We start from the raw sequence: 25,298 nt of genomic DNA on the forward strand, positions 1-25,298 counted from the left end.
AAAAACTCTTCCTTCCTTAGGCTATTTTTGCCAGACAGTCTGTTACAGCAATGAGGAAAGTTAACTAATACAGCTTTGTATTGATTTCGTAGTCTGCAACAGGCCAGATACATGGCAGTGGTGCTGAAAGATCATGAAGAAACTGAGAAATTTCTAGCTCCTATCCCCATACACGTTTTGGTATTCTTGAAGTTACTATTGCATAATGGTGACTTTCCCAGGGCGTATGTACACCATAAAGTGACACATAACTGCCTCAGATTGGGTGTGTGTTTGGCTCGTGTTTCTGGAGATTGCTGAGTTCAACACCACGATACCAGTCTCCAGTAAGGGCTTATTTTTTGTCTGCATCGCAACAGAGGGAAGGGCATCATGGGGCCGCTCAACTCACTTTTCTCTTGAACATTTTATTTTCATGTGTATGGGTGTTTTGCCTGCCTGTATGCCCGTGAACCAAGTACCTGCAATACCCACAGAGGCCAGAAGAAGGAACCAGATCCTTGAGGACTGGGATTACAGAAGGTTCCGAGCTGCCATGTGAATGCTGGGAACGAAACACCAGTCCTCTGGAAGAGTAGCCAGGTGCTCTTAGCTGCTGAGCCTTCTCTCCAGCTTCTTCCTGTCATGAGAATACCACTTGTGTGATGCTAATTACTCTGCCTGTAGCTCCACCTTTAAACACCACCCGCTAACATATGAATTTAGGGATTCGGTTTTCAACACTTGAGTCATCGGTGAAAAGATGCACAGGATAGCGTAAGGGTAGCACTGCACTCTGTTTGCCCAGGAAACACCCATGACGTGCCATTTGCCTAGGAAGGGAGAGCTAAGAAGGAAACTTGTTTTACTCGGTCATGTATCAGGGCAGTTCCTGGCCAGAGAAGAGCAGTCATTGCCAGAGTTTGTAAAACAGTTCAAGGGGGAAAGGAAAAACTTGCAACTCTAAAACAACAAGTGGGGGGTGAGGGGGCTGAGAAATACCTAGAAGACTGGAGGAATTAGCGAGGGAAGTACGAGGAAGCCTGGCTTCAGGGCAGCTTGAAAACCCAGAGATATCCAAACAGGAAGAGACTGTCAGACTGCCTAGAAATTACGACTAGCAAGAGAGAAAACTAGACTCTAGTATTTGGTAACCAGAGAAACAATAATTAGAGATGACAGTGACGTGGAGGAGTCAGAATAGGAGCCGGGAGTCTGCTTAGGAAACCAGTTTCCTCTCCTCTGCCTTCCCTAGACTACAGCGCACTGGTTAAAGCAACAATCTCAGATCCCTGAGAGAGTGTTATCCTTGCAGCCAGGTGATGACAAGGCTCAGAGTCAGGAGTGTGCAGAGCAGGATGGAAAGTCGCTAAGTGGCCTTAGACGTGTGGTTTCTGGAAGAATCTGAGCAGAAAACCACGAAAAGAAGAAGGCGCTGTGGGCGAGCCATCGAAGGAGGCACTCGTGCGCACAGCCAGTTGCTGTCATGAGCAGGGGCTTCCTGCTTGTGGATGGAGCTTACAAACAGGGACATTAGACGATAGTGGTCTGCAGGGTGGCACTGTCTGCACGCCAGCGGGTCTTGTTAGTGCAAGCTCTCTCAGCCCGCAGCTTCTGGAAATGGTACCATGTCTGCTTCTGACTGGACTCCTGAACTCTGAGCCCAGGCCAGCAAGAATCCTGGCACTGAAAGGCTAATTAGTTTTTTGTTTCTCATTCCTACCAACTGGGACTAGCCGGCTGTGGCCAGCTGCCTAGAGACTGTGTTGAAAAGGCAGAGGCTTCTTGCAGGGCCAGCAGACAGAAGGGTTGGGACTATGAGCCATTTCCACCAAAAATAAAGGCTTGTCATTAATAGAGCAGCCGCTGGATTTTGCTATCCAAAGGATGATCTTTGCAGTGGCACACCTAAAATAGGTCAGTGAGTTCCAAATGGTGTCGGTTTGTAGGGGAATTTCTCCCGGAAACAGGATCAAAGTAGAGCTGTTTTGCTCAAATAGAGGGGAGAGAGACAGACAGACAGAGAGAGAGAGAGAGAGAGAGAGAGAGAGAGAGAGAGAGAGAGAGAGAGAGAGAGCTGGGAGTCTTTTGTGCTTCACCCCCTTTCCATAGTGGCAGTTCTAGAAACATCTCCACATGAAGCTATTAAAACCACTGAAGCCAGGGAAGATTTCTCTGAGGACAGCATTGGGATTGTGATCCGGGAGCTCCAGGCCTTGTGGACAAGAGAAGGAGCGCACAGGCCAGGTTGTGGGATGTGCTTCTTTTGTCTCTTATCACAGAGAAGGAGCGCACAGGCCAGGTTGTGGGGTGTGCTTCTCTCGTCTCTTATCACAGAGAAGGAGCGCACAGGCCAGGTTGTGGGGTGTGCTTCTCTCGTCTCCTATCCCAGAGCACTCTCCAGCATAGCTATGGCTGTGTGGTCAAGGTAAGGCATTTGCTCTGATAGGTGAAGAAAATCCACTCCGGATTCTCCTTATGAAGAACGTGGGCAGTTTGGATCACATTGCTGCCTCCATTAGAGGTTTCGTAACAGGCTAGAACAATAATTTGATGGGAGTTTGACATTTTCATTGTCTTTTGTATGTAGAAAAGTAGAAGTCAAAACCCCAGTGGTCTAGTAGGATGGCTGACATAACATGGAAACTAGGCTTGGGTTGTAGCAGTGAACGCCTTGCAACCGAGAGGTGTGCAGGTACCTAGAATGCTGCTCCATATCAGGCATGGAGTCCTAGGAATGAGGGCCCTGGCCAGCTCGTCTCCTGCTCCCCACTGAAGCCCTGCTTCCCGTTGAAGCTCTCCTTGTCTAGCAATACTGTCTATATTGAAGTCATGATAACTACTCCCCCTGGGTGTTTACTAGATACTGCTACACAAGGGACAGAACTTAAAGTCTCTGCTTCAGCTCTCTGATTTCTCAGAGGGAGGAACCGCAGCTCAGAGCTGTTGCTTACAAACCCACGTCTCCTAATCCCCCATCTGCTGTTATTTTTGCTTTAATCTCGGTTTTTCACTTATGCATGGCTTATACTCCCTACAACACCATACATTGCTTTTCCTCTGCTTTTTCTTTTAGTTTTAATTAAAGATTCCTTAAGGCAGAAGTCATATCTTATCCTCTCCTTTCTTTCACCAACATCCAGCACCATCACTGGATCAATCAAAAGTTAAACAAATGTTTGCTGATTGGCTGTTCTAGTTCCACCACGCCCACTGCCATGGCAAAAGCACTCCTCTCCCCAGACCTGCTGTTGTTATCCACCACGCTCTGCCCCTGTCACTTCTGTACCAGTCAGCTACACTCACAGGCACTAGGTGTTGGCAGTGCAGGGCAAGCTTCACGCCAAAGGGAAGGATGGCTTGAGGGTAGGGGTCTTATCAGTCAACTGCCTTACTTGAACCACAGCGAACAGTTGATCACCGCTGAAATCCCAGCTGCCTCTCTCGACTCCCCATTTGCCTCTCACTAAGTGCTCACTGGGAGCAGAATGAGAAAGTCTACAGGCACGGCCTCAAAGGCTGGGGTCTGCTACTTCAGTTTTCTTAGAGCGTGAGCCAAATCCAGACTCACTTCTGAGGCTTCCCTGAGAGTCCCAGCAGCTTTCGACCCCTGTGTGGATCTTCTCTCCCAGCAAAAGTCCCTCCATTTGCTTAGTGGAGGGGCATGAGGAAGCTGTTGAGAAGGGACATCTCTGTTTTCTGAAGTTTATATAAAGTCCTCTGTGACCCCTGACACTGCCAAACCTTCAGTTTATAAGATACTGACTTGGTCCACATCTCCAGCCCAGAACTCTCTGTCCTGGTTTGTATCCATGATTCCCAATGCCCAGAACAAACCAAAGGCAGGTCAGATTTGAACTTACCCCACTGTCAGATGATACGATGATATTCTGCAAGCACAAGCAGAGAGAGAGAGAGAGAGAGAGAGAGAGAGAGAACTGGAAATGTCACATGGCTTTTAAACTTTAAAACCTATCCCCAGTGACATATTTCCTTCAGCAAGATCACATATCCTTAACCTACCCAAACAGTGACACCAAGCGTATGAGCATCTGAGCTTACGGGGGACATTCTGATTCAAAACAGCACATGTCTTAAGCCTACATGTTAGAAAATTCTACAAATTGCACCCTGACAGGGCTTCTAGGTCAACAACTGGAAGACTTCCAAGCAGGCAGTTTTGATTTGTTAGAATTTAGAGTGTGTAACACCTGTCAAGACACAGCTCTCTTTCCTCTTCTTACGAACAAAAGATTCTGATCTGGAAAGTCTATATTGAGACTTTATCATCTAAGGGCCACCAGAGAGTATCCTCTGAGCCCCAGGACACAGGACCAGGCTCTTTCTGACCCCTGTCAGTCTGGGGCTGCTATTCCCATGAGCTGTTGCCATAGACATGAATGAGCAAGCTGAGAGCCTGGCATACATATAGACATGCGAACTGCGAACACATGCATACACACTTCGCACTCAAGTGTTGATGTGAGCATTCATTAGCATATAAACACACTAGCACATGTTTTCACAGTGTGGCACATACTCGTGCATTTTAAACACACTAGCACATGTTTTCACAGTGTGGCACATACTCGTGCATTTTAAACACACTAGCGCATGTATTCACAGTGTGGCACATACTCGTGCATTTTAAACACACTAGCACATGTTTTCACAGTGTGGCACATACTCGTGCATTTTAAACACACTAGCACATGTTTTCATAGTGTGGCACATACTCGTGCATTTTAAACACACTAGCACATGTTTTCACAGTGTGACACATACTCGTGCATTTTAAACACACTAGCACATGTATTCACAGTGTGGCACATACTCGTGCATTTTAAACACACTAGCGCATGTTTTCACAGTGTGGCACATACTCATGCATTTTAAACACACTAGCACATGTATTCACAGTGTGGCACATACTCGTGCATTTTAAACACACTAGCGCATGTTTTCACAGTGTGGCACATACTCGTGCATTTTAAACACACTAGCGCATGTATTCACAGTGTGGCACATACTTGTGCATTTTAAACACACAAGCGCATGTATTCACAGTGTGGCACATACTCGTGCATTTTAGTCACATGGCATTTGTGCCCAAGTCATCCTGATGCCCTACTTTCCATTGTCTGTGCACACAATCGTTTCTTCTCATTTATTGAAGAAAATCTTTTTATACAATATGTTCTTATCACAGTTTCCCCCTAAATCCTTCGAGATTCTCCCCAGCTGCCCACCCACCCAACTCCACATCCTTTCTTTCTTTATAGAAAACAAATGGGATTAAAAAAAAAACAAGATCACAATGAAACACACACTCATAAAAATAAGACCCATAAAAGCAGAAGATCAGATCGTTCGGGAAGCAGTCATTGACTTATCCGTTCACTGGGTTTCTTAGCTCTGCGCCCACCTCCCCAGAATGCCCCATACCTTCTGTGATGATCACGGCTTCCTCCTAGCTGCCTCCTTGTACTCGATAGTCCTTTGTACTTCTCAGGGTCGTGGGAAACACAGGTGGCAGTCAATAGGAGGCCTCTAAGAAAGGGCAAGCTTCTCCACCCGGAGGGCAAGCTTCTCCACCCGGAGGGCAAGCTTCTCCACCTGGAGGCTGCACTCACACAGTATTCGAGCTCATGTGGGTCCCTCTTTCCCAGCCACTCCTTGCCACATAAACAACTTCAGACCTAGGTCTTCATTCCCAGGTGAGAAATCACTGTATCAAAAGGATGACCGTGACTGTCTTAACAATCATTCTCTGTACAGCAACAGTAGCCTACATTTCCCATAGAGCTACTGGATCGTCTGTCTTCCAGTGCCTTTGTTAGTTTTGGAGAGGATAAAAACCAACCAACAAAACCAACACAAAAGCAAACAAAAATACTAAAACCACATAGTTTGGTCAGTAAAATGCTAAAATGCTTACTACATAAGCATGAGAACATGCATTCCACCCCAGAACCCAGGTGGAAAAGCCAGGCATGGGGCTTACGTGTAATGTCAGCACTGGGGAGGTAGACACAGGCAGATACCTCTCTGAGAGAGAGAGAGAGAGAGAGAGAGAGAGAGAGAGAGAGAGAGAGAGAGAGAGAACCTTGCATACATAGCGCACACCAGGCCAGTGAAAGATCCCATGTGAAAGAAAAGCAAATGGGACTAAGGCCTGACATCCAAGGTTGACCTCTGGCCTCCACATGCACATACACATATATGTGCAAACACATGTTCACACACATACGCACACACATGGAACTGGAGAGACAGACAGACACAGAAACAGGCAGACCCACACACGCACACACAGGATGGGAGAGAGAGAGAGACAGAGACAGAAACAGAGACAGACGGACAGACACATGCACACAGGATGGGAGATAGAGAGATGCGGGAGAGGGAGGAAGGGAGAAGGGAGGGAAAAAGGGAAAGAGAGAGAGAGAAGAGAGAGAACCAAAAAATCCAAAACAAAACTAATTTAAAAATGTTTTGTCACTGTGCTTCGAGCTTTCTTTTTTCTTTAATTTTTTTTAAAGATTTTGACATTTATTTTTTATTATTTATTTGTGTGTGGAGTATATGTGCATGAGTGCTGTACCCTAGGAAACTGGAGAGCAGAGCTAGGACCCCTGAAACAGGCAGAACAGGTGGCTGTGAGTTGACGAACAGGTGCTGGGAATCAAACTTGGGTCCTGTGGATGAGCAGCGAGTGCCTTTAACTGCTGAGCCATCTCTCTAACCCCTATGCTTTGAATGTTTAATTCTTGGATTATGAATAACATTGAAGACATTTTCTCTTCACTGCCCGTTCATGTTTGGTCTTCTGTGATCTGGACTTGGCCTGGCTACACTCGCTTCCCCTTCTGTGCTGACCCTTTCTCCCGATGCTCATTATCTGTCCTGTCGGTCTCATGCAGCCATATGGTAGAACATGGAATGCAGCCGAACTTGGGTGGACAATTGGTGATGGACAGGAAGGAGCCAGCTGCCTGGTGCCAGTCTTCAATAGCACAAGAGAGCTGAAAACAGTGTCATCCTAGCTACTTGGTGAGGCAGGAAGATCCCAGAATTGAGACCTGACTGAGCCTCAGAATGAGTTCAGATCCAGCCTTGGAAACTTAGCAAGTCTAATATATATATATATATATATATATATATATATATATATATATATATATATATATATATATATATATTAAAAGAGCTTGGAGGCGGTGGTGGCGCACGCCTTTAATCCCAGCACTCGGGAGGCAGAGGCAGGCGGATCTCTGTGAGTTTGAGACCAGCCTGGTCTACAAGAGCTAGTTCCAGGACAGGCTCCAAAACCACAGAGAAACCCTGTCTCGAAAAACAAAAAAAAATTTAAAAAAAAGACCTTGGATATAGCTCAACGATAGAGTACTTTCATATGCATGCTCTCTCACTCACTCAAATTGTCCCGTTTACACGGCCACATACTCATGGATGCAAACTATCGGCTGGAGTGTGGTTGACCTACTGGACAGACTCTCTCTCCTCCCCAGAAGCCGTCAATAGCTTCTCATTTGGAGGGGGAGTTGTGAGCCTCTCCCTCTCTTGCTGGAACGTTGCTTGGCTTGGTCTTGTGCAGGTGAACCCCAGAGGCTGTGAGCTCCTGAGTCCTGGCATGTCCAGAAAACACTGTTTTGCTTCAGTCCTCCCTGAATTCTGGCTCTAAGAATCTTTCCACCCGTCTTCCGCCATGCCATGATATAAATGTCCCATTTGTGATGGAGCACTCCACTTCAATTAGTCACACACTTCTTAACTGTTAAGTATGGCTGCAATTACTGTGGCCATATAAATGGTCACAGACTTAGGAACTTCATTGCCCTACCCTGCATTTCTTCCCTTGTTCTTCAGGAACCTTCTAGAAAATATAGAAAGTGATTGTAAAGAAACCTAGCAGTTAGCAAGAAAATTTCTCATCATGGATAGAAAACATAGCATACTGCCTCTCCTTTCCTTTCCTATGAGAAAGTTTACCTCACCTGCTTCTTCTCATTGACCCAGAGAGACCTGCTTCTTTGGGTCACATAAGGCATGTGTGAACACAAATACTGAATTCACTCTAGCAATACCAAATATTGGTATTGCTTAACAGAGTTTGTGATTATGAAACATTTTATCCCATTTCACCTCTTCTAATGTGATCTTCTAGTTGGAGGTTGATTTGATGTGGGGAACATGTATGACATGTTGTATATGTGTTTGCATGTATATGGTGAGAGAATCCTAATATCAAATAGGATTAGTAAATTTCTCATTGAAGCATGTTGGATAAGATAAGCGGTGCCCGTGTGGATATGGCAGCTGAGAAGGCATATGTGTGAGTTCCCGTGTTTTGACTTCACCACCATCCATAGTGGAAAGGAAGATCTTAAAGGGCTCGCTTTCCATGGGGTATTTTCCAGAAATGTTGCCTTAGAAAGTGGAAAAGATTTTTCAAGTGTCAGGCACCTGAGAAGGTTTAAAAACAAACAAACAAACAAAAAAAAACTCTGGGTGGCCAGAGTTTGTGGTGACTAGATTAAAGAAAGAGTATTGAAATTTGTAAAAGATGCTATGGATGTATGAATGAAAATAGATGTTTTTATTGCTACACCAAATGGGATGATTTGTGCTTTTGATGAAAGAAGCATATTTTAAATACTTAATTAAAAAGAAGTAAATATTCTGCAGTCATCCACCCTATATAAATCTCTAATGAGATACTCATTTGGGGTATTTTATCAAAGAAGCAACTTCCTGACTTTGTCCAAGATAAGGGTCCAAAAGCAATAGTGCCTCCCTCCCCTGAACTTCTCTCGATGGTGACCTTGGTGGCAGCCCACTCTTCCCTGAATCTTCTCATCTCTCCCACTTAAGGAAGTGCAAATCCTAACTTCTCTTCTCTCTTCCTCCCTTCTTCCTTTTCCTTCTCCATTTCCCTGCCCCATGTTTCCTCCCTTCTTCTCCAGGAACCTTCTGCATCATTTCACTGTGCACCTGTGTGGCTGGGATCAACTTTGAGCTGTCACGTTACCCACGCTACCTATATGGACTCCCGGATGACATCAGCCACGGCTATGGATGGTCCATGTTCTGTGCGTGGGGGGGCCTGGGCCTCACACTAATCTCGGGATTCTTCTGTACCTTGGCCCCCTCTGTCCAACCTGTCCCGAGGACCAACTGCCCTAAATCCAGACCAGAGAATGGGACAGTGTGCTAAAAAACAAACCCATACATATATATATATATAAATATATATATAATATACATATATAAAATGAAACTCAATCAAGATGATGCCAGTGCCAAGGTAGAGTTGAGTTGGCTCAGGCACCTGCATCTCATCAGACTTTGTGTTGCCTCATCTCCAAGATGGGAAAAGTGTTCCCATCCCGTGGCTCTCTCTCATCAGTTCTTGACTTTGGCTTCATGTTTTCTTCAAGACAGTGAAAGCCGCCACCTGCGCTAGCATCTTGATCCCTGTCACTCATAAGGATGTGGCGGTGAACTGGAAGGGACAGAGGCAGTGGTCTGGAGCAACACAGATACAGAGAAGGAAGCGCTACTCTCTGGGCCAGCCGGAAAGGCCACCACCACCCAGCCATCATATCATGGGGAAACTCAGTCCCTTGAGTTCATAGAATGTAACCACATCTTTGAGGCCATTTTTCAGAACCACTTCTCTGCCCTTCCTGTTCTGAGCTCCTTCCCAGCCCACCAGCGACACACCAAGAGTGGAAGAGAAAACAGACTGAGAAGGAAGTTTTCTCTTTGTGGCCAAACCTTTGGACAATGTCTTAGAGGTGGGAAGGGGAGAGAACATGCTGAGAGGCAAGATCAGCATCAACAAAAGGACATTCCAGTGGATGCTCAGAAAACCCAGTCTTACCTTCCAGCTGCCTTACACCCAGTTAAACAAGAGGCCACCCTGTCCTACCCTGCCTGCGTTCTCTGGGCAGATGGAGCCTTTGAGCAATGCTGTGATGTGTGTGTGTGTGTGTGCGCGTGTGTGTGTGCACGTGTGCATAGGTGTTGGGTGGTTACCTTTTTCTTTTCCACTCCTTGAATGGAAATATCATCTTATTCTGTTGTCTCTCTTTCTCTCGCTATTATTATTTTCGACCCATTATGGAGGCCCCAAGATCCAGGAATTATCTTGAAAGGCAGGTCTTCATGGGTGCCAATGCAACAGCTGCAGATCCCTGGAGAGAGACAAAAGTGTGCATGTGTGTGCGTGCGTGTGTGTGTGTGTGCCCATGCACATGTGTATGTGCATGCATGTGTGCTGGATATTTCCTGAGTGTGGGGGTTTTATTGTTTGTGTTGCACTTTTTCTATGATTTCTGGTACAACTGAAATTCCCAGAGGGCAAAACCAAGAACAAAACCACTGGGCCAGAGAACCCCGTGGCACTTCACAGTACGGTTCTGGAACTCTGCAAGATATAGTCCACTAATTTCAGAAGCTCAAGACACAGCTGGGCACAAAAGTCCTAAGAGAAGAGGGGGAACATACAGATCGGGAAAGAGAAGGAATATTGCCTCTGGCTGCTGATGTACAAGTAAATATACCAAACAAGACCTTCGGTCCCCGCCATGGGGGCTGTCCTTTGTCGCTGGACATCTGCTCCTTTTCTAGGGGTGAGCCCTGTACAGATGACAGGAAATGGGCCACATGCAGAGAGAGCACCTCCATGTCCCATGGGCTCAAGTTTGTATGATATTATGTAAATTAATGGAGAATTCTCGACTCTTTCCATTCTTGTCCCTTTCCTCTTGATCTTTAAGGCCACGAATCCCCAAATAGTGATCTATTTTAGGGGCTAGCACCGAAACTGAGGTGGAGCAAGACCATCCAGCTCACTTGAGCAAATTGGCACTGAGTGCTAGCAAGTGAAGCGAAGTTAGCCGGAGCTGTGAATGCCACATGGCAGGAGTAACTCATGGTTACCTTGGGGACCCTGCTGGTGCCAAGCATCCCTGGGGAGGCAAAGAGAGAATCCTGAGCTGGTGCAGCTGTGGTCAGCCATGCAGATGGGGAGCTCAGCTGCTGCAGAATGGGTCTGCTTTGGGAACTTTGCCAACCACTCAGCAGCCTTCCTCCCTCACGTGCTCCACTGCAGCTCCCTGTTCCTGACCTCTTTTCCTACCAGATGCCTCCCCTCTCACCTACCAACAGTTCCCTCCCCTCCCCCCACCTGCCAGGTTATTCATCTCATCTGCCCTTTCTCTCCCTCTCTCCCGCTCCCCCCTCGTTCCCTCTTCCCTTCTCTCTCTCCCTCCCTCCCTCCCTCCCTCCCTCCCTCCCTCCCTCCCTCCCTGTGTGTGTGTGTGTGTGTGTGTGTGTGTGTGTGTGTGTGTGTGTAATCCTATCAGGGTATGATGTCTGATGGGCTTCATGTGGGTAACTTTTTGTGTGCATCTTTCTGATGCAGTGTGTGTGTGTGTGTGTGTGTGTGTGTGTGTGTACCTATATAGAGGTATGGATGCATTTCTCAAGACTCCCTCATCAGGGCCCTGGTCAGATCCTACAGAAGGTCTTACATGTGACTACCCCAAGTGTAGGGGTGCCGGGAGAGCAGGGGCAAGCTGGGTGTTAGGGAATGCTGCTGGCTTCCAACTGAGATTCTAAGAGTTGTTCTTAAGATAAACAGTGTATTCCATGATAGGGGAAATAATCTTCAGGAAAAAAAAACTCAGTTTTTTTTTTAACAGAGAAGTTTGTTTTTTCCTTTTCCTTTGAAAAGATAAATTTTTCTCTTAAGGTGAAGGACATTCTTGGGGCTGGAAAATGGAAGTATCTCAGATTGAGAGGGCTTTTGTCTTCCTCCAGAGTATCTTGACCTGGGCAGGGACAAGCAGGTGTCCTTGAACATCCACTGAGGCACAGAACTTGTTGGGAATGGAATATTAATTCCAGCTCTTTTGCAGTTGCAAAAAGACAGAGGAAGCTAAGCCAAATGGGACAATTTGCTGTTGACTATTTAAACTTCTCTTAAGTAAACTTGTTTGAACAAACAAGTTCACAGACCTCTCATTTATACCTTTATGCCTTGGTTTTCTTTAAAAAAATAATTCATATTCATCATAAACAGATCATCTGCTCTACCCAATTGCCCAACTCTGTGGCAAACTTAATAAAACTTACTGGCTTCTTTGAAGCATGCACATAATAGACAGATCCCAGTGAGGAGATAGTGTCTCTGGCTCAATTAATTCCACCCCAATCGGCAGAACAGGACCTTAGGGTCACTTTGTCATTATTCCTACCAGACAGACACAGATACACATATGCTGGGGTCTGTAGTACTTAGCAACAAAGACAAGCCATGGCACCCAATCAGGACAGAAGTCCCCACAATGATGGGCGATAGCAATCTCTGTCTAGGTGGCCTAACAGGTTATTGACCCCTGGTTAGAATAAGTCACTCTGACACAGATTCTGGAATTTTCTGGCTGTGAGGTGGCTAGGGAGTGAGTAGAAGAAAAATCAGAGCAGTCTTGGTGTGGGGCACACTCTAGTTCGGACTCCACTAACTCTAAACCATAGACCCCAGCCTTCTGAGCTGACTGAGAGCCAGTGGCCTCTGCGAGACCTGCAGCTCCTGCCCAGGTCAAATTCTTTCTGCTGTGTGTGTACAAGGACCGTGATTGCACGTGCTGTGGGCCCTGTGCTAACCAACAGCCTGAGCGCAATTTCCACATTCATTGTTCATTTCCTCGCTCTCTCCTAGGTCAGAGATTTGGGGAAGTTGGGGCCTAGCTGGGAGAAAGTGTAATTCCTCGCTGTGGAGTTATGGTTCATTTTCTATTTTCTTCTCCCTATGGCTTTCCTTATGATCAGTTTGTGACAGTTGCCTTCTCAGGGAGGAGAGGGACTTCAAGCCCCTTCTCCTTGTTTGGCATGGCCTGAGGTCTCACAAGGATGTGTGTGAATCACTGACATCAAAATATAAGGAAGAAAATGTCTGTTTCACTTTCTCACTTCTAGGGATCACGAAAGCATAACTAGACAGCTCTTCCAGATGAAGATCAGCCCTCTTTAGCCTCGGGTCCCTGAATGATTCCCTGGGCCCTGACACTATGCTGGTGTATTGTCCCTCAGGTGAGGGTTCTATCCAAATGTGTCACTTTTCCTTCATAAGAGAGGGTACCCTAAGACTGCATTTCCTTGGTCATCCATATACATGATAAGAGACCTGACAGGAAAATGCTGCATGTGTTTTCCTGACTTCAGGAAGATGTGCCATTGAGGTCTCAAAAGCTGCCCGCCTAGTAAAATTTGGAATAATGGAGTCAAATTCATTGCTCAGAGCATTCGGCTTCAACTGTCTTAGGCGGGGAACATCCATCCACTGATTTCAGTCACCTAGTGGAAGAAGTGGGGATCGACCCAGACACCCTCTGTCTCTATGTGGACTAGTGGTTGCTTCTAGTTCAAGGCAATCTTCTTTTCTGAAAATGTGTCTGCTGCTCCTGGGCTGATTTGCCTCAGTGAGCACATCCATCCCTCTCCAGGGAAACGTGATGAGTCAGAAGAACTGAGCACACAGACAGGAACGGTGAAGCAGAGCTCAGCTGGACCAGCCTTGGTGCTGTCTTCCAGCTCACACAGACAGAGGAAAGGGATGGATTTTTTTAAGCAAGTTCAGCAGAGCAGATGCATACAAAAGATCCTGACATCTCTCAGACTGTTGACTTCGGGGGTTATGTTTACCATCTTTTCATTGATGTGTCTATGCCCCCAAACATTTCTTTGACATTGTTCCTAGTCCTTAGACCAGATTTTTACAAGTTATTGAGTCCCTCCCCCCGAGGAATACATGCTCACTGTAGAAAACTAGAAAAAAATAGCATACAAAAGACTGAGAGACCAATCATAAGCCGCCCATCACTCTGAGGCCTCTATAGTGGGCCCAGCCATAATGGCCAGAACCTCAGAACCTCTTCAGTGAGTGGTTGTCACTGAGGGAATAAATGGGGCCGGGAGGACATGGCATGGCCACAGAACTGTGATTGGCACCAGTGATTCTGTGTTCTTGGCAACAACACAAGTCCCAAGGACAGCAAGGAGGCCTTCGAAAGCTCAGGCCAGAGGGAAAGATTACTATTTAGGACTATCTATCTATCTAATCTATCTATCTATCTATCTATCTATCTATCTATCTATCTATCGATCTATCGATCTATCGATCTATCGATCTATCGATCTATCGATCTATCGATCTATCATCTATCTATCTATCATCTATCTATCATCTATCTATCTATCATCTATCTATCGATCTATCATCTATCTAGCTATCTAGCTATCTAGCTATCTAGCTATCTATCATCTATCTGCCGATCTATCATCTATCTATCTATCTATCTATCTATCTATCTATCTATCTATCATCTATCTATCATCTATCTATCATCTATCTATCTATCATCTATCTATCGATCTATCATCTATCTATCTATCTATCTATCTATCTATCTATCTATCTATCTATCTATCATCTATCTGCCGATCTATCATCTATCTATCTATCTATCTATCTATCTATCTATCTATCTATCTATCTATATCTCTCTATCACCTACTTATCCTTTTGTTTCAGGTGCCATCTCAATCTAATCATGAGTACACACTCACGAACTAAGCTACACTTGTATAATGCAGCGGTGGCTGTACCTTTCATTCTGCTCTGTCCTAAAATGATTTGTGACTCTGGGCACTGTGTCTTCTCTATACTTGAACTTCCTCGTCTACAAAATGAGGATGGTGATAACGTTTTACCTCATGGTACATTAAGGGTGACAAAGAAATTGCTGAGTGATTTGCAAACATGAAGTGTCTATGAATTACGCACTGTTCAAATTACCCGTTATCAGCAGCGCAGCCACTAAGGTGAAATGGATCCATCAAGGCGCTACCAAGAGGGATATGGGGGGGGGGCATCTTGGTTGCTGAGCTAGAGCGTAGCTATCCAGCTGAAGTACATGGGGTTCACGCCTTCCTTCAAGCCCTCCAGAGGAATCGCCTCCTTTGTATTTGTTACCCATGGCCAGACTCATGCCCTTTTCTCCAAGGCCAGTTTTGCAAAGTGCACTCTCATTCCTGTAGCTTAGTCTTATTACCAGAAGGGATGGAGAACGAGGAGACCACGTGGAGGCTAAGAGCACAGAGGGCTCTGACATTTCACCTCTAGAGCAGACATGGGGTTTATAGTGCTGCTTGTTTTAATAGTTCTGGGTTCACTCCTGGCTGTACATGCTCACGATGGGGGAAAGTCAGATCCTAAAGCTATTAAAGTTCTCTCGTGTGTAGAGTGAGGATAAGCACGGCAGAGCGAGAGCCCACTTCCTCTTGTCAGGCTGCAAAGCTAGTGGCGTCGTCAATAGCCTCTGAGCTTTGGTCGGAGGGCCTCTGCGTGGTATATCCAGTTAGGACATTTCCCAGTATGAACTCACTTGGATCTTAGATTCTAAAAGGGAAAAGAACAGATTCCCCCGAAAGAATCTCCATGCTTTTCTTCTTCCCTGCCTGCCCTGAAACTTTCTAACAGAGAATAACACGTCCTTGCTCTCCCTATGACTAGAGCCCAGCAAATCATAAGGGTACAAGGTAGCTTGTTCAGGGCCAAGAAACAGAAACTGGACCCCAACTTAGGAGTTACCTAGCTACAGCTCAGCCTGGCGCCTCCCTGACCTGCAAGCCAGCCTACTACTCTTCATGCCTAAGGCCTGTTGTGACTCCCTGGGTGAGGGGACCATGTCCCGTATTTTTCTCCCCTAGGCCCCAAGCTTTTCCTTTCCTCTCGGGGTGGCCCCTAGGCCCATTGTCATTTGTATGTGCTGGTGTGTGTGTGTCGTGAGTGTGATCATGCCTTCAGGCAATTGTGCCCGTCCCCTGCCCCACCCCACTGCCCATGGTGTGACTGTTTCGATCCAAGACTATCTGTAAAAATGTACAAACAAAAGTGAAAGCTGAAAATAAAGGGGAGGGGGATTGCAACTCCTCAAAGGCTGAAACAGAGCCCTCAGTTTTCTGGGGACTCCTGAGGACTGCCCTAGGATCCTGGCCCTGGAGGCACCTGAAGGGAGGGAGGCCCGTTATGAGAGAGTTTCCTGGTTGTTCTCCTGGTAGTTGCTCCTGCTTGCTAAGCACTCTCTGTTCTGAAGGCATTTGCCTTTAATGTTAAGTCATTCTCTCCCAAAGTCAAAGCATATCCTCAAAGTAAGAAGAGCAAAGGTCGTGGCCAGTGTCAACCCAAAGACCTGACCTGGAGTGAGTGACATTAGAAAGTTTGTTAATAGCTCACCTCGAGCCTTGGGTGAATCTTGTGACCTCGCCATGTCCTCACAGCCTCATAGGGAGCAGGGTGACTTTGGGGACTCATGGGACACCAGGTCTCCCCTGTCCATTCTGCTGCTATTTGTGCCCATGCTGGCTGCTGCATTGAGAGAAATCAGGAGATGCTTTCTCCCCGCTGCTCTTGGCCCAAGCTGATAACCCTCAGAAAGTAACCGCAAGCCAGCAGCCCGTTTGTGTACAGAGTCCAAAGCCTTTGCTCCACCTTTTCGGTCTCAGATGTCTTTTCCCACCCACTCCGATTATCTCATCGTGCCCTCTCTGTTGATAGAGCCTTGCCTCCTAGGACTGTGGTAGGAGAAAGACCATCAAAGGAGATGAGGCATGTGCGTTGCTTTACCAACTGTGGCTTGCTCCACAAATGTGGTTTACTCTGTAGAGAAGTGGAGCCTGGTCAGGAGGCACGACGAAATGGGAAGAGAGAAAAAAATGTGGTTCTGGCGCTGGGGTGGAGGCTGTGGGTAGAACACGTGGTTAGGTAAACTTAGAACTTAAAGAAAACTTTGGAATGGAGAAATTTCTGTGCTTCCAAAATCCCCTCAGCAGAATGGCAGAGAAATAGCCCCAAGGCGGGAATTCTGGAGTAGAGGGATTAGGATAGCACAGGGTACCGGTAATCAATCCCGGAGTATAAGTGACTGCCAGACAAGAATAGTTTTCTCAGAACGATACACAAATGTGGCCTGTGCCAGCACCCCCTCCATTCATGAGTATAGGCTCCTTCAGTCCACAACTTCCTCATCCCTGATGGACCTTGGTGACCTCCTTTGAGACTTGTACAAAGAAGGTGATTTAGACCTCTGCCGCCCAATAGAATTTGATACAAGATATGTATGCAATTTGAAATATCCTGCTAGCTGCATTTTAATGCACTGACAGAACAGATGAAATTAATTTCCATACTTTTAGCCCTTGGACCTGGACCCAATATCAAAGTTACTGGCATGCTTTATGTGCTGGCTAGTTCACATAAAATCTAAACCGAGGTAAATCTAACCCCGAGAAAACATCTCCAACTGACTCAGCCACATTTTTAGGGCTCAAAAGCTGCATCAGGCTTCTGGTACCTGGCTAGGAAAACACAGGCTTTTCAGAGACTGAGCAGGATGCCCTGGCCGGCAAATCGCTCATTGGTGAGCATTTCTCTGTGGGGGTCAAAGGCGAGGGCTGGACTTGCTGAGTAGGAAGCCGAGCCATCTCCACGATGCTGTCTCGCCTTTGGAAGTTCTACTTCACTTGCTTAGCTGGGGGAGGGAACTACTGTGAACCTACCACATGTTGTATCTGCCTCAAGGGGTGTTAGTGCTATCCCTGGACATGGCCCTGGTGACCTGTAGAAATCCTGGGGGACCGCAGGTCATGCCCTTTGGCGGTAGGGGCATCAGCCACCACCCACCCTATCTATCCAGATGTCTTTTTATCTCATGATAAGGGATAGACAGGCCTCCCCATTGTTAAGAATACACATCTCTCCCACCTCTTAACTTCTGGTGGAGTCTCCTGCTAAGAACATCTCACTGATGTTCGCAGCTCTTTGATCCATCCTCCAATTTCTTTTTAAATCTTGAATGCTGAAGAGGAGATATGGGAGAAGAGCAGCAGGCAGACCATATCTCCTAGGAGGTGGCAGCGACAAGTTCTGTCCTTACACAAGAACTCCAGCCACCGTTTCCTACCTCTCCTTTCTGCTTAGAGATCTTCCTTAGGTCTAAATAAGCCCCTTTCGTGTGGGGGGAAAAAGACAGGTAGTGAGATCTTAGGGCAAAGAACAGAATAAATATAAGCAAGCCCCTGGGCATTCTCCAATCATTTCAAAGAAGCAGTATGATAAGGCTTGATTCATTTAAAATCTAACCTTCTGAGGCCTATGCTGCCGAGCAGGAGGAAGGGAGCTGACTAGGTGAGTACGTTTTAAATGTGGTCATTAGACGGGGCCTATCGCCGGCAAAACTCTCAAACAGCTGGCGAGTTTATGGTCCGCCAGATTATTGCTCAGTCAATATAAATTTATTTACCTTCACTCTAATTTGCATAGTGCTTTCTGATTGGTTAGACACAGTGTGGTGTATACTGCAGGATTCTAACAACGACTCTCCCCTTGGAGGTAGCAATTCCTGTGGTCATTGGTGCTAAAAATAAGATTAAATATTATGTTAATTTGTTCTGATATGATGTGAATAAATGTATTGTTTAATCTTAACAAGAATGCTACATCTTATCAGATCTATTGTACTGTCTGTTTCTTCTCATAATTAATTAATTACAGGAAAGGTCATCCAAACCAGATCTCGAAACTCTTGTGATATTCTAAGAGGAACTTAACCAGGGAAGTGGGAGGGGGGGATGAAAAGGGAAATTGCCAGGTTCCTGTGACTTTGAAAGGACTGAGGAAGCAGAGAGCGTTTGGGAACTTCACTGAAACTGACTGCATCTTGCAATTTTCTTTTTCAAATTGGCAGAAATCTTGTTATTTCCATCGATTGAAGAAAAAAAGTGTCTGGTAATTAATTAAATGACTTGTTTATGGAAAAAAATAAAAACAAATAATCTGTCAGTTGTGGAATGTAAACTGATTAAATATTAAATAAAGAAGACCATGTTGTGTGTTTTAGAAGGCCGTGTCTGCTATCTGTTGGGGGTCGGTGGGAGGGGGAGGGTACAGACTGCGGTATTGCATGGAGAGCGGTCTTGTTCCCTGGGGGTGTGTAGAGAAACAAACCGTAGGATTCCTGCACAGCGAGCTGAAAGCTCTAATCCAGAAGGAAACTAACAACAGATATTTCAATAATGTGCCCACCTATGATCTTTGCTTTGAGGGTTAGGGAAGTGACAAAACTGGGCAGCAGGATTGAAGGAGAAAAAAGAAGAAATTGATTCTTATCCTCCCATCACAGACATTAAGAACAAGAAATTCAAAGGCTCCATGAGATGTTGCCATTGCTCATTAGGGCCTAGCCCCTTGACCAATTTCCTAGATACCAGCAAAGAGAGAACTTTCTTAGTTTTGCCTAGCTTGGTCGCTAACTTATAGTCCCATTGTCTCCCTGCCCACCTGCCCCTCGAAAGCACGTGTGACAAGGAAAGCTGGGAGGAAGCAAAGGTAATTGGGGGTGAGTGGTTTGCAAGAGTCTCATTTCTCCATCAGTATCTCTGGGCTTCAAGGAAGGAAACCAGTGTATAAGTGGAAAAGGAGTTTCCTGAAAAGACATGGTCAGGTAGAAGCCTGGGTAGCCAGATTCCAATCCTGGTGTCATCTGGACCAGTGGGATGCAGTTGTTGGACTCTGGGCTTCACAGATTGCTCTGCTGGTCTTCCTGCTTCTCCTGCCCTGGGGATGCATGGCTACCCCTGTCCCCATGTCCCCATGTCCCCATGTGAAGATGGTAGCTTTTAATTTACAATGCCAGGTGTGCACCGTGGAAGGAAGGTAGGGAAAGTGTATGTCCTATTCAGCTTCTCTTTTAGGTGGGTAGCTCACACTGTCCCTCAAATCCTTGAAGTAGACTATTCCTCGGAAACAGAAGCTGAGTGGCCAAAGAGGGAAAGAAGTCCCCTCGAGTGGGACCCTGCAGGAAAGGGAAGGATTCCTGAGTGAGAGGAACCTCGCTGTGTCTCTGTAGTGGTATACACAGAGTACCCAAGTGGCAGTGTTACAAGTCATGACCTTTGTGAGAGCAGCCATAGCTAGAAGCTTCCGTGGGGAGATATGTTCACTGCTGGACACGGTGAAAGGCTCAGGGTTACTCACTACATAGCTGCATGCTTCTCATCTGATAAAAATAAAGTAATGGCTTGGGTTTTTTTTTAAAGAAGGCATCTTGAGGGTAATGAAAATAAATGGAAGAAAATTTCAAAAATAAATGCTGGTCAGAGGAGAGTGAAATGTCATAGACGTGGGGAAGGTATCCTGAGTGCAGAAACACCTAAAGAAACCATAGTCCACATCCCCACGGGTCATTCCCTAACTCATCATAGATGAGACGTCGCTTAGAGAAGAGGCAAACATGAACAGATTACTAATCTTAAGTGAACATCTCTGAGGGAAGGCATGCGGGATTGAAGGGCCTCTTCCCCACTGAGCAGGGGTCATGAGGACAGGAAACCTGCATTTCCCAGGTCACATGACTTTAATGTGGCAGCATTCAGACCTGAGGGGTGGGTGGCGGCAGCAGCTATGGAAGACAGAATACCCCAGGCAGTGCTGAGTGGACTACCCGGGGAAGCCTCAAAGACCATAACACTCTGTTCTCCTTCTTTCTCCAATAAAACACAACTTTGATTCCTGTGTCTGTGATGAATTATGTAGCCCACTGGGTTCAGGAGAGAACTGGGTTTGTAGGAGAGACCCCCCCCCCAACCCCGCCCCTATCACCTCAGTCCCAGTGCCTTCAGGCATACATGTCCCTAGGGTGAGCGTTGTTAAGTCATTGCAGAAAGGTAGCTAGCTCCAGCATCTATAACCAAAGTCCCAGAATACTCAGGGTGGTCCCTGGAGAGGCACTCTGGGATAACTTCCTTCTCCGAATGTTCCTCACTAAGCCCTTCTCTCAGACTCATAGCACCTGCTGTGTCTGTGGTAGTTAGTGCTGGTGGAGGAAAGGACCCTCTTAAAGAGCAGGGATGTGGGCTTATTTTCATATTCTGGTGCGATAATACGTGGTGTAAGTAATCGCTCAGTGAATACTTACCGACTCAAAAAGCCAAGGCTTCCCTTACTCACCCACTCAAGCTGCTCTTCACTGGCTAGGGTTAAACCTTTTAAGCATTTTGCGGCAATCTCCCCAACCATCCTTGGGTTCAGGGACTTGCTTGAAGGATACAGATTCGAATTAGCAAGGAACAAAGACACGCAGGACAGAGTTCAGGAGAGACCAGATGCACGTTCCAGCTGCTTCCTCTGGTAGATTTCACAAACAGCATTTAATTCTCTCAGCAGTGCTTCATGACAGCATCCAGGGAGAGCTGGCAACCACGGAGCGTTCCTACGCTTCCAGCACATTTCGAGTGTTCACTGGGGAAATATGGACTGCCCATGACTCTCGCCCGACTTTATTACTTACTTATTTTTCTTACTGCTTTGACACAATCCCTGACAAAGGTAACTTTAGGAAGGAAGGAAGGGTTTATTTCGGCTCACAGTTTCAGGGCACAGCCTACTAGCGAAGGGAAGATAGAGGCGGGGCTATGAGGGAGCTGATCCCACTTCCGCCACAGTGGCCAAATAGAGAAAGGAACGACAGCGCTCAGCTCACTTTCTCTGTTTTGTTTATCATCCTGTCCAGGACTCCAGCCCACTGCAGGGCGCCTCCCACATTCAGAGTGGGTCTCCCCTGCTCTGCAGAGCATTTCTGGAAACACCTTCATAGACAAGCCCAGAGGTACATTTCCATGGTGATTCTGAGAATGTTAATCATCAATGTGACTTCATCTCCAGCCCTGTGTATTAGTTACTTTTACTATAATAAAATACCATGACCAAAGTCAATTTATAAAAGAAAGGGATTCAGCCTGGTCTGCAAGAGCTAGTTCCAGGACAGGAACCAAAAGCTACGGAGAAACCCTGTCTCGAAAATCCAAAATAAATAAATAAAAAATAAAAGAAAGGGATTGTTTTGGGTCTGGTTCCAGAGGAATAAAGCCCATCATGGTGGGGAAGCACGGCAGCAAGCACCAGGAATGGCAGCAGGGGCAGGAAGTTGAGAGATCGCTATCTTCGGTAGCAACCACAAAGAAGAGAGAGAGAGAGAGAGAGAGAGAGAGAGAGAGAGAGAGAGAGAGAGAGAGAGCGCCAGATGCGGGATGATGCTATACATGCTCAAAGCCTGCCTCCAGTGATGAATTTCCTGTAGCAAGACTTTAGCTTTCTAGGAAACTGGTTTAAAAAATATACCTTAGCAAGGTCTGCAGAAAGCCCAGTAGTGTTACTAGATGTAACAGCAGGGGGAAAGGGAAGCTGGGTTTGATCAGCACATGCTGTATGGAGGTCACATGGAACTCCATCATCATTTATAATTAATGCATGTTAATCGAAAGTAAAAAATAGAAAAGATACTTGATTTATGTGGTGACTTGAATGAGAATAGCCTCTATAGGTTCTTATATTTTTATGCTTAGTCCCCACTTGGTAAACTATTTGGGAAGGATGAGGAGGTGTGGCCTTCTTGGAGTAGGCGTGGCATGAAGTGTGAGTCTATGGGGAACATTCTCATTCAAACCACCACACCAAGTCAGAGGTAAAACTGGTAACCCACAGTCAAGGTCTCTACCATCTACCACAATATTGCATAAATGATCTCCTATGATTCAAAATACGTCAGGCAAAGGAAGGCATTGTTATCAGACAGGACATCCTAAGGGCTTGGAGGTTGTTTCCCAGGAGTCAGCCAAAGGCCAGATCTTTTATTGAAATGTGCAGTGTTTAGTCAACTCAGACCTGCTATTTCAACAATTACTGCACACTAAAGCTATAAGTTAGAATGAAAAAACATATTTTCTGTCCATGTTAAAACTCATTCTCAACTATTCAAATCCCTTCTTCTTTGTCTTCTACAGACCAACCTATCCTTGGCCTCCTTCATCTGCTACAGACCAGCCTAACCTTGGCCTTCTTCATCTGCTGCAGACCAACCTAGCCTTGGCCTTCTTCATCTGCTACAGACAACCTAGCTTGGCCTTCTCATGTGCCAATAACTTGATGTGCCTTGTCTGAGTGTCTCCTTTCTATCTGCTTCTTCTCAGGTGGTCCCCTGAACCTTCACAGGATGCTGGAGTAGGAGAATGGTTATGCAAAAGATGCACAGATGCATGAGTCTTTAAACAGATCTGAATCTGAATCCTCTCCATACCAACTGGGTCACGCAATCTCTTTAACCTGTGTCCTTATAAAATGGGTGTAGCAACACCTACCTCTCAGAATACCTTTGAAAAGGGAAAGTTAATAAACACAAGAGAGATAAGAGAGTAATTGCTTCTCAGAACCTTGCAGCCTCCTGTTACCTCCTCTGTGTTATGTGTCTTTTTTTCTTGGTTGATACACTTAAGAAGGCTTTCTGAACTGAAATTTGCTCACACTTCAGCATCCCACAGGTACCACTTTCTTACTACATCAGAAGTTGATACACAAGGGCTGGAGAAATGGCTCAGCAGTTAACAGTACTTACATTCTGGGTTTTGCAGAGGACTCAAACTTAGTTTCCAGAACCCACACCTGGCAGCTCCTAACTACCTACAACTCCAGTTCCAGAGGATGTGGTGCCCTTTTCTGGCCTCTATGTGTACTTACCCACACATAGTGCACAGAAACTCACGCACACGCACAATACACAAATAATCTTTTTAAAAATTTATATGCAGTTGATACATGGATAATTTAAATGTGCTCATTTACTATGGCTAGTCATTGAAGTCTTTGCAACTATCATATACAGACACACAAAGATATATAATAAATACATTCTGAATTGTTTTTAATCCAGGAGAGGAAAAGATTGATATTGAAAATTATCTTCCCTCTGTAGATGTCTTCCTTTTCTTAGAGTAACATAAATGGTCTTGATCTTCTAAGAGTGGCTCCTGGTTAGCTCATTAGCACTGCAAGGGAACTTGCTGGCAATGAGAATCTCAGGCCCAACCTCACATCTCTAGAACCAGAACTTGAATTTTAGTACGGTACTAGGTGGTTGGTGGCTGGTATACATTGATTTGGGACACTCATCTGCTCCATGGATGTAGTTTAAAAGTTTAAGGCTCTGTCACCAAGACCATAGTAGAATTTCAGAGAATAATGAAAAATAAAATCCAGTCTGAGGTTTCAAAGCCAGATCAGACTGTTTTAATCACTGTTCTCCTGCTGTGAAGAGACACCATGACCAAGGGAATTTTATAAAAGAAAACATTTAACTGGGCGCTTGCTAACAGTTTGAGAGGGTTAGTCCATGATCATCATGACTGCAGTAGGCAGACATGGTACTGAGCAGTAATTGAGAACTTCACTTCCTTATTCACAGGCAGCAGGCAGAGAGAAAAACTCTAGGAAGCCCACCCTGAGTGACACACATTCTTCAATAAGGCCACACCTCCTAATCATTCCCAAACAGTTTGCCAGCTGGGGACTAGGCCTGCAAATATATGAGCCTGGGGGGTCATTCTCATCCGAGCCATCACCAAGTAGCTTTTTTTACTTTTTGCTTTTGATTAGCATGCATCAATTGTACATATTGGTGCAGTTTCACTTCCAAATAGCATGTGCTGATCAAATCCAGCTTCCCTTTACCCCGCCCCCATATCTAGTAACACCATTGAACTTTCAGCAGACTTGCTAGGGTATATTTTTAAACTGGTATCTCTAGAAAGCATCTTTCTGTTGGGTCTCTCCTCGGCAGTTGAGGAAAAGGACCAGGAGACCAAGGCCAAGTAATGAGGTACTATTTCTCCCAGTGAACAGATGTTTAGGAGACATCAACTCCATTGCAGGTGTAGGTAACACCACACAGCTGTCAGTCACATGGGAGATCAGAACTGGACTGTCCTGGGTGAGGAGTTTGCTTTTTGTCTCTTTCTAAGAAACACTGGGCCATGTGGCCAGCTGAGGGGTGAGGAGATTAGAAACCTCTCACCTTGACATTAGTTCCTCTGCTCTATGAACTATGGGCCAAGATTTAGTTAATGGCCTTATAATCACAGGTGTAAACAGTTGGGCTGCTTGAGTGCAGAATTCACACCATGCACGCGCACTCACTTAACCTTGAGCAAAGCAATTAGTCTCACTCTCCTCTATAAATGGGGATAAGAATGACGCTGACCTGAGAGCAGTGGTCCTCAACCTGTGGGTCGCGACCCATTTCAGGTTTGAATGACCTTTCCACAGACTGCCTAAGACCATCTGCATATCAGATACTTATATTACTATTCATAACAGTAGAAAATTACAGTTATGAAATAGTGAT

At 45.7% G+C, this 25,298-nt stretch overlaps 1 protein-coding gene across 3 annotated transcripts in view; it reads left to right on the plus strand.

The window, feature by feature from the left end:
• Positions 1–25,298, plus strand: part of Tmem178b (transmembrane protein 178B) — a 413,225-nt gene that overhangs the window by 375,059 nt on the left and 12,868 nt on the right. The window contains exon 4 of one of the 3 annotated variants that reach the window (XM_075953918.1): positions 22,906–23,314. The exons of 1 other annotated variant lie outside the window; for it this stretch is intronic. In XM_075953918.1, the coding sequence (XP_075810033.1) occupies positions 22,906–22,985 (80 nt within the window). In that variant the 3' untranslated portion in view covers positions 22,986–23,314. Of the gene's footprint in view, positions 1–8,963; positions 14,369–22,905; positions 23,315–25,298 lie in introns of those variants that run through there. One more of the 3 variants, XM_075953916.1, reaches the window with a different exon arrangement.

The sequence above is a fragment of the Microtus pennsylvanicus genome, chromosome 19 (assembly GCF_037038515.1).
Source record: "Microtus pennsylvanicus isolate mMicPen1 chromosome 19, mMicPen1.hap1, whole genome shotgun sequence".
NCBI lineage: Eukaryota > Metazoa > Chordata > Mammalia > Rodentia > Cricetidae > Microtus > Microtus pennsylvanicus.